Below are 10198 nucleotides of genomic sequence, written 5' to 3' on the forward strand. Positions count from 1 at the left end.
TACTCTACATCATGTCATTAGAGAAATGCAAAATGAAACAACAATGAGATACCAATACACACCTGTTAAAATGGCCAAAATCCAGAACTGACTACAGCAAATGTCAAAAAGGACATGCAACAGGAATTCCCATTTGTTGTTGGTGGGAATGCAACATAGTACAGTCACTTTGGAAGTGGTTGGTGGTTTCTCATGAAACTAATCATACTCTTACCTTATGATTGAGCAATTATGCCCTTCAATATCTGCCCAAAGGAGTTGAAAACTTGCACCCACACAAAAACCTGCACATGAATGTTTATAGCAACGTTTTCATATTTGTCAAAACTTGGAAGCAACAAAGATGTCCTTCAGTAGGTGAGTGGATAAACTGTGGTACATCTAGACGATGGAATATTACTCAGCACTAAAAAGAAATGAGCTATTAAGCCCTGAAAAGACATGGAGGAAACATAAATGCATATTACTAAGTGAAAGAAGCCAATCTGAAAAGGCTACATATTGTGTGATTCCAACTATAACACTCCGGAAAAGGCAAAACTATGGAGACAGAAAACAGAAAATTGGTGGTTGCTAGGGGTTATGGGGTTATGGGGTAGGGAGGGAGGAATGGGCAGAACACAGAGAATTTTTAGGGCAGAGTGAAAATACTATGATGCTATAATGGTGGATACATGTCATTATAAATTTGTCTAAACCCACAGAACGTACAACACCAAGAACAAACCCTAATGTCAACTATGGACTCTAGGTGGTAATGATATGTCAGTATAAGTTTATCAACTGTCAGATATTAGTAATGGGGCGGTTATGTATGTATGAGAGCAGAAGACATATGCGCTATCTCTGTACCTTCCTTTCAAATGTGCTGTAATCTGCTCTACAAAAACACTCTTTAAATTAAAAAGTAACCTTACACCACTGATGTGCCCAAAGGAGCATTTGAAAGGGCCCAAGACGACCACCAGGAAACTTCATAAATGAACAGATCCCCAAAAAAGAATGAGGATTCTGCACAGGAGCAAGACAGAAAAATGGACAAAAGAGTCACCTAGAAGAAACTAGTCCTACTACAAAGTTTAGCTGAAGGCCAGTCCTGAGAACTATGTACTATCATCTACCAAGCTGTCCAGGACATTTCCAGTATTGTTTTCTTTTAAATTCCTACAAAGGAAGAGTGCTATAAGTACTTGTGCATGAAAGATAAGTAGCCTAAGCACAACAAAGCCAAACAATGTGCCTGAGTTCTAAACAAATTAGGGCAGAGACTAGGAACAAAAACCAAGTATCCCAATTATGGACAACCCCTCCGCCATCCCACTCTCCTAAGGGTACTTCATGAAAAGAAATGCAAAATTATTCTGTCTTTTGAAACTGGGAACTTTTGAGGGGACTAGTGCCACATGGCAACTGTGTCAAGGCCTACAGATACCTCCTTAAAAGCATTATATTTTTTCTAATTAATTCTGTTGAGATTTTGGAATTTTTGTTTCAAAAATGTGTTTGGGAGAGAAATCCACAAGGTTTTAGGTTATTAGGAAGTAGTCCATGAATAAAAACCTGTGAAAACCAATTCTGAAATGGATTAATGCTCTCTACATACAAATAGTCATCAGTATACTGAAAAAGAAATACTAATATAAACAGATTCCTTATTTATTAGATGAAAAATGGCTTTCTTCAGACTTTTTTAAAAAAGGCTTTGTGATTATTATCACATAGATACTTAAAATTTTGTATTTTGTTAACTTACTATCCCCACATTTCAAAAAAGTAGTCGATAGGACACTCGACACTCCAATGGTTTGGCAAAATTTCATGGACAGAAATTAAAATCCCAGTCAAAAGAAACACCAAAAAAGAAATTCCTAGCTTTACCCTCATAGACAATATGCCAACTATGTAACCTATTTTATAAGAAAGCATTTATATCACCTATTCTCCCCTGGTATTCCATGCACAAAAAGAGTGCAGCAGCAGGAACACATTGGAAACAATTCCCTTATTCAGACCTCATACTTATAGTCCTTTACCTTACAGACCTAATAGCTACAACAACCTTTCCAAGGTATTTCAATACATGTTAGTTATTTTTTAGGAAAAAAAACAAACAAACACTTCATGACGCTCTTATTGCTGGTTTATGAAGGGCATCTAGATGTTTTTGTAAACACAGGGCTATTAAATTTAAGCAGGACCTGCCTGCATTGGAAGTATGACATACTCCATATCATATACTTGGCATAAATTTAAGACAGAACCATGGAATTACACTAACTGGAAGTATCAACATAAGGACTGGTAAAATTATTAACTTAGCTATAATACATGTCAAATAGGTTTAACCTGTGATTTATTTCTGACAAAAACACTCATTTTCTCTCAGCTTCTGGGTATGAACATTACATTCTCAAAAATTAATCATAATTTTTAAATCTCAGATCATATTGGGGTTAAGGAGTAAAGTACAAAATCTCATGGGGTCATAGTTTCATTCTGTTAAAGAATATTTCACCAACTAAAGTTAAATCGGACAAAATTTTTTTTAAAACACAGGCATTATACTTCTTTAAATATATTCGACAATTAGGGTAAAAAAAGTTTTCATTTTTTCCAATTACTCATCACCACATAGCATTTAACTTCCTGATTCTTTTTCCTTTTTTTTTTTTTTTTAACTAACGCACCTACTTAACATTTCATAAGGTAATCAATAGGTTTACAGCTCTCAGAAATTTGGAAATTAAAATATCTTACTAACTGAAAAAAGCAAAGCACAGAATAATACACAGAATTATACTTTTGTGTTTTTTAAAGCAAGTATCTTGGTTCCTAAATTCCTTTTTTTTTTTTAATCTCTTTTTTTTTTTTTTTTAAGAGGCAGGGTCTCCCTCTGTCACCCAGGCTAGAGGGCAGTGGCACCATCATAGCTCACTGTAGCCTCAAACTCCTTGGGCTCAAGCAATCCTCCCACCTCAACTGCCTGAGTAGATGGGACTACAGGTGCATACCACCATGCCTAGATAATTTTTTTAAAATATATTTTTGTACAGACGGGGTCTAGCTATGCTGCCCAAGCTGGTCTTGAACTCCTGGGCTCAAGCAAGCCTCCTCCTTTCTTGGCCTTCCAAACTGCTGTGATTACAGGCGTGAGCCACAGCGTCCAGTGGTTTCTACATTTCTAAAGCATAAGTAGGAGAGTTATTTTATATAAATATTTTTAGTTAATAGGAATAGGACTTAATAATTTTTATTAATAAAATTAGCATAGAGTGGGAGCAGAAGGGAGAAGTATGATGGGAAATTTTTACTCTTCATAATTTAAGACACAAAATATATCATACAAGAACCTAAGATATGTTATGCAAGAAACTTGTATTTTTTGTTTGCCTTCTTCTATAAACTTTTAAAAAATTATAAAAAGTTCATAAACTATCTGGAAAACCTCCACCACTAATCTGTTCAATCAATCTCTCCAGTAGAGGGCATGGTAGGTTCAACACAGAAAATGTATGGTTCGTTTATAAGCCACTCTCAAACTACGGTTTTGCTGCGCAACTTTTACAACCCACTGCATTGTTTCTTCCTCTACCACAGGATGGAAAATATGTGTCATCTTTATGTGGAGCAATTCTATTTACCTAAAAGCCAGTTGCAACAACAAAAAGGGAAGTCATCAAAGATTCCAGCTTTCGTTTTACATATATATACGTAAATATACATGTAATACATATTACACATACGCGTGAAATATATAAGATGTATATATTCATGTTATATGTAACATGTATATGTAAATATACATATATTGCCCTGTCTTTTAAAAGACATTAACATGGCAAGTTTTTGAGGAAAAGGTTTCTATAGCAGGTACTGCCTTAACTCTTAAAATTACACAGAGATACAAAAATTGCAAGTTGATTTATATCCAGATTTATTAACCAACCACATAATTTTCAGAGAAAAATTAATTTTCTGCCACCTGACATCAGCCACTGATCTGGGTTTATGAAAAAAGCAAAGAATTATATTAAACACAAAAACATCAAGAATAATCTATATTTAAACCAGTTGCTTACACAGGTACATGTATATTCACCTTCATTAATATATTGAGATGATTAAACTTCCTTGGTGTGGAGATCTCTGAAAAGTGTACTTAATTATTATTATTTTAAGAGACAGGGTCTCACTCTATCACTCAAGTTGGAGTGCAACGGCACAATCACAGCTCACTGCAACTTGAATGCTTGAGCCTCGAACTTCTGAGCTCAAGCCTTCCGCCTGCCTCAGCCTCCCAACGTGCTGGAATTTCCAGCATGAACCACAATACCCAGCCTGAAAAGTTTAAATGTTAATCAGTTTCCTTATTTTTCTGATTTGTTTATTATCCAGTGAGCATTTATTAAATATCTATAATGAGCTTGATCTTCTACAAATTTGTGTATCTTGTGTATTTGTGTACCTACAAATTTAAACATTTTGATATTTAATAGTACCTACACATTTATAACCTAATTACCTCTGAGTTAATCCTCGTATGATTTTTCCATCGTGAATAGCTATGGTTTGAACATTTCCTTTTTCCACACATATGCAAATCAGTAATAAACTTTTGTACAGTACTTTAGAGCTTAGAAAAGACCTTTCATGTAAGAGTCACATAATATCCTCTGAGGCTGGCCAGAAACTACATGTTACTCTTATTACAGATGAGAAACTGGGACTCAAAGAGGTGTGAAGCTACTGTCCCAACAGTTACTTATCATTTACTGGTTAAGTCTAGGCTCTAATTAGGTCTCCTGACAGAAGTCCAGCTCTCTCTCTCTCTCTCTCTGCGGCCTCTTTGCGAGAACTCCTAGCCTACCAGCGAATTTAACTGTCTATGAGTGAATTCTAACATCTAAGGTTCTAAGTATAAAATATATTGAGGTTTACATTGGTGAGAAAAAGCAAGTGTCTGCGTATTACAGACAGCTGATAAATACGTACTGAGTCATCAGAAAGTGAAAATAGATGTAGGAATATTATGCGAAGTTTAGGAGAGGAAGAGCATATGCTTAAGGAAAAATGGCATTGAGTTAACAAGCATGTTTCAAAATATCTGTTACTGAAATCTACATGATTTTCCTTTCCACAATAGAGTCCACAACTGTTGTCATAAATAACTGCAGGTTTTGCCCTCTAAATCAAACTTGGAGCTCCAACTACTGGCAGCTCACCGTAAGAATATATTAACTATTTCCAATTTTCTTTTAACAAGTCGAATACTATCTAGAGAAAATATCTGCAGCTTGGTTGCAAAGCCGCTTAAACATTTCATTGGCTAGTTCTGGTAATATTGTACGAAATCAACTCATTTTGTGGTTGAGGTAATCTATTTGTTTTTACCAATCAAGTCGTTTTAAAACCTTCAGGAGTAGAGATGATACTTGAAGAATTAACAAAAAACTTAATGAAGGAAACTGTTAACTCCTCCTCCCCCCTACTTTTTGCCAGTTATTAAAAGTTCTGGTAAATCCTAACTCAAAACAAGAATGACTCATAAGGAAATCCTGACTCCTTGAACTCATGATTCTAGTGCATTACAGCTCTGAAATATCTGTGTCTCCAGCTTTCTCTCCCACCGTAAGGAAACCTGTGATTTCCATTTTGGCAGATGTGACCAAGGGCTCCTGAGGAATGACCCTATAGACAGACCCAGCCACGTGCCTAGTAGTGATCAAAAATGCAAACCCAATTAAAGCACTGTCTTCTGATAAAGTCACCTTCTCTTGTTCAATCCCTAATGTTCATTCCCAAAGTGTTTCAAGACGCCTCAGCAAGCTGCAGAGCAGGTCCCACCCTGCCCCCGGGCAGTCAACGTTTCAGGTTACACCTTCCTTAAATTAAGTGGCAGAGAGAAACGGGGGAGGGTCTCCCCGTAGCCTCAGTTCATTGACCAGGGTGTGTCGAATGAGTCCCTACAGTAGGACAGCAAACAAGAAATGAGGCGCGGGGTCAGGGAACGCGCTCAAAAAAAGAAGAAAAATCCCACTCTTCATTCAAAATCAGGCCACTGAACTCCGGCCTCGCGGCGGGCGACCTCCTCCTGCCAGGGAATCGCCGCTCTGGCCTGGGGCTGGGGAGCCCGTCAGGGTGGGTGGGTGAGGGAGCGACGTAGCCTCCGCTGGGCCGCAGCCAACTTCGGCTCTCTCCCTCCGCCGCAAGCCCCCGCCTGGCCGCCACGCTTCAGCAAAAGGTCGTGGGCAACGGCCCACACTGAAAAGTCCCTGTCTGCTCGCACACCGGCCCCAGCTGGTCGCTGCTATGTAGTCCGAGTGCGCAAGAAGCCCGGGCCGCAGACGTCAGCAGCGCCCTGGCTTCCAGACCCTTCGGCGTTAACCGTGACTGCCGCTGGCGGGCGCTGACCCCATCCCAGTGCCCGTTTGCAACCAACCAATCCGCGTCCTCTTGAGGCGGGGCCGGAGCCGCGAAGCCCCGCCCCGAAGTCGCGGCTTCTTATAAAAGCTGCGACGCACGCCCAGCAGCAAACAGCCGCGGCCCCAGCGGGAGGACGATAATGCAAAGTGCTATGTTCTTGGCTGTTCAACACGAGTGCAGACCTATGGACACTAGCGCTGGCAGCGGCCACAAGAGCGAGGAGAAGCGGGAAAAGATGAAACGGACCCTGTGAGTATGGCTTTCTTCCCTCTCCCGCCACCCCTGCCACACACTGCGAGCTGCAAACGCGGTACTTTGGGCTCGGCTTTGATGTTAGGAAACTAGCCCGAGCCTCTGCAGGGGGAAAAAAAAAATCGAAAAGGTCAGTTTGTTAAGGTTAAATCTGGGTGATGCTCGGGTAGAGTTTAGGAACCGAGGGAGATAGTTGATATGAGGGCGGTGGTGGATGCGCTAAGAAATTGCGGGTTGGCTTTTTGTCCTCCTGCATTCAAAATGACATCAGAATCCTGCGGCTGAAGCGCTTCCCCAGCATGCATACGTTGCATGATGAGTTCTCATCAGCTTACACAGCTCCTGGAAGGAGATGCTGAGCAGATCTCACCCAGTCACGAATGTGGAACAAATAATTGTTCTGCAGCGTCTGCTTAAAAGAAGTGTAGGTGGGGAAGGAAGAGCGCAGGGGAATCAGTCACCCACCTCCTTGTACACTGTCTCTGGCATGCTCCAGAACCTCTTGCTCTAAAGAGAGAAGCGTGGGCGGCTCCAGACAGTTCCACGTCTGTCCTTTTCATTAAAGTGTAAAACCCCTCGGAATTGTAATTAACCTTGCAAACAAACTGATGCCCTTTGTGAGACAGAAATAGTATCTGCCTTTTAAACTAAATTCATTAACAATTCTTTAAAATACCCTAGTGATTGTAGCCCTGCCCTTAGTTGTAAAACTAGTAGATACGATCAGATTAATGGATGAAACTGCTCAGTACATGAGGTTTAAATGTTAAGTGGATAAGACTGTTATTTGAAGAGTTCTTGCTTTGCCTTATGCGGTTTGTCTCTAGTTACTGGGTGACTTTATTTGGTAAAAATGCGTTCAGCTGCAGTAGCATATTCAAGTGTTGCTACTTAGTGATTATCTTTTTAAAATTTTTTTGTTTGTTTTAGTTTAAAAGATTGGAAGACCCGTTTGAGCTACTTCTTGCAAAATTCCTCTACTCCTGGGAAACCCAAAACCGGCAAAAAAAGCAAACAACAAGCTTTCATCAAGTAAGTTGAGAATCCTGTACTTGCAAATATTAATAGTTAGTTGCTGAACTGAAAAGGGGAACTCTGATGTGCATAAGCTAACATGCAGAACTTCTCTTGCAGACCTTCTCCTGAGGAAGCACAGCTGTGGTCAGAAGCATTTGACGAGCTGCTAGCCAGCAAATGTAAGTTAACTCTTGAACTTGAGCCGTTGCTAACATTGCAAAAGCCTGGAAAGGCTGGGTCCACACAACAAAAGAGCAGCTTGCCTGAGGGGGATTAGACTGCAGTCACTATTGGATAAAGCCTGTTTTTCTCTCCTTTATTTCCCAGGGTTTAACCATGGAAATAAATGCATGTATTTCCTCCAGGTGGGGAAGAAAATCAGCCTCAAAAAATTAAAGTGGCAGTTGCTTATAGTTAAGGTTGAGTCAGTTTTTCCATTGCATACAATGTTTTCAAGAGGCTTAGTTCCCAGGGAATTTATGTCTCCCCTATAAATATTTACTTTGCATTGACAGCAAAGTACTTATATTTTTGCAGCAGAGGGCCAACATAAGCATTTTGCCTACTGGTATCTTCGTCTTTAAAAAGCTAAATTTTGAGAATTACAGGTTTAAGCGAAATCTAGAAAATTGCTGTCATTTAGAAATAATTAAAATGTGAGGGAGAAGTACTAGGAGAAACATAAAGAATCATTTGGTCACTCGGTTCTTCACATTCTGCATGCTTTCTTTTCTCCCCCCTTCAGATGGTCTTGCTGCATTCAGGGCTTTTCTAAAGTCGGAATTCTGTGAAGAAAATATTGAATTCTGGCTGGCCTGTGAAGACTTCAAAAAAACCAAATCACCCCAAAAATTGTCCTCAAAAGCAAGGAAAATATATACTGATTTTATAGAAAAGGAAGCGCCAAAAGAGGTAAGGAAACAAGTTCCTAAATTGAGCACAATCTGGACATTTTTAGCACAAAAGTGAAACAAAATAAGGGCAAAGTGGGGCTAGAAGGAGGGGTAAAAAGTCCCCCCACGTTGTAGCTTTCAGTTATGTTAAAGTTCTTCTGTGACTTAGGTAGTAAAGCTAATCACACATAATTTTTATTTTTTGTTTTCAAATACTAAATTTTAATCTTTAACTCTGAACACCAAATAAACAACTTTTTTGTTTTATTTCAGATAAACATAGATTTTCAAACCAAAACTCTGATTGCCCAGAATATACAAGAAGCTACAAGTGGCTGCTTCACAACTGCCCAGAAAAGGGTATACAGCTTGATGGAGAACAACTCTTATCCCCGTTTCTTGGAGTCAGAATTCTACCAGGACTTGTGTAAAAAGCCTCAAATCACCACAGAGCCTCATGCTACATGAAATGTAAAAGGGAGCCCAGAAATGGAGGACATTTCATTCTTTTTCCTAAGGGGAAAGACTGACCTGCCATAAAGACTGACCTTGAATTCAGCCTGGGTGTTCAGGAAACATCACTCAGAACTATTGATTCAAAGCTGAGTAGTGAATCAGGAAGCCAGTAACTGACTAGGAGAAGCTGGTATCAGAACAGCTTCCCTCACTGTGTACAGAACGCAAGAAGGGAATAGGTGGTCTGAACGTGGTGTCTCACTCTGAAAAGCAGGAATGTAAGACGATGAAAGAGACAATGTAATACTGTTGGTCCAAAAGCATTTAAAATCAATAGATCTGGGATTATGTGGCCTTAGGTAGCTGACTGTACATCTTTCCCTAAATCGATCCATGTTACCACATAGTAGTTTTAGTTTAGGACTCGATAACAGTAAAGTGTTTACTATGTGCAAGGGTATTGGAGTTCTTATGACCACAGATCATCAGTACTGTTGTCTCATGTAGTGCTGAAACTGAAATGGTCCATGTTTGCATTGTTAAAAATGACATGTGAAATAGAATGAGTACTATGGTGTTGAAAACTGCAGTCTCCGTTATGAGTGCCAAAAATCTGTCTTGAAGGCAGCTACACTTTGAAGTGGTCTTTGAATACTTTTAATAAATTTATTTTGATAAATAATATTGAACACTTGGAGTCTAGATGTGATTTTATTTTTGATAACTGGAAATGTGGCAGATAAAGGGAAAACATCTTTATAGTGAAAGACATTTCAGTTTGTGTGCCTGCCTAGTAAGAACTGACAGTCTTCAGAACTGAGAAATGATAGTTGCAGACAGACAATTCTTTTTTTAAAAACCTATAAGCATTATGTAGGCCTAAGGAAGTCACATCCTTAGAACCACTGCATTTATGCTTTCTAATCTTAAAAAAAATCAAGCTTGTTGTTAATGAAAATAAACACTGATCCAAAAAAATCAAGCTTGTTGTTAATGAAAATAAACACTGATCTAAAGCCTTCTGTGAGCGTCTAAGTACCAGCTAAATACGAGAAGTAAACGTAATGGAGACAAGCACAAAAATTCATATAATTAAGCTTCTCAAATCAAGGAGCCAAATAAGGTCAATGTAGGCCTGTCTTCATTTACTTTTCATT

The 10198-nt window shown here is 39.1% G+C and overlaps 1 protein-coding gene across 1 annotated transcript; it reads left to right on the top strand.

Annotated features, from left to right (window-relative positions):
- Nucleotides 1–6519: 6519 nt before the first annotated feature.
- RGS2 (regulator of G-protein signaling 2) lies at nt 6520–9732 on the top strand. Its single transcript, XM_011995085.1, has 5 exons — nt 6520–6672; nt 7606–7707; nt 7810–7871; nt 8438–8604; nt 8859–9732. The coding sequence occupies exons 1-5, from the start codon at nt 6563–6565 to the stop codon at nt 9051–9053; spliced, it is 636 nt and encodes a 211-aa protein (XP_011850475.1). The 5' UTR covers nt 6520–6562; the 3' UTR covers nt 9054–9732.
- Nucleotides 9733–10198: the final 466 nt, after the last annotated feature.

Source organism: Mandrillus leucophaeus, unplaced genomic scaffold, assembly GCF_000951045.1.
Source record: "Mandrillus leucophaeus isolate KB7577 unplaced genomic scaffold, Mleu.le_1.0 Scaffold47, whole genome shotgun sequence".
Classification (NCBI taxonomy): Eukaryota; Metazoa; Chordata; class Mammalia; order Primates; family Cercopithecidae; genus Mandrillus; species Mandrillus leucophaeus.

Excerpts from the sequence above, each read along its gene's own strand:
- RGS2 (XM_011995085.1), top strand. The coding sequence starts at position 6,563 with ATGCAAAGTGCTATGTTCTTGGCTGTTCAACACGAGTGCAGACCTATG. Across the intron at positions 6,673-7,605 it reads GAAAAGATGAAACGGACCCT|TTTAAAAGATTGGAAGACCC; the intron begins GTGAGTATGGCT and ends TGTTTGTTTTAG. Across the intron at positions 8,605-8,858 it reads AAAAGGAAGCGCCAAAAGAG|ATAAACATAGATTTTCAAAC; the intron begins GTAAGGAAACAA and ends GTTTTATTTCAG.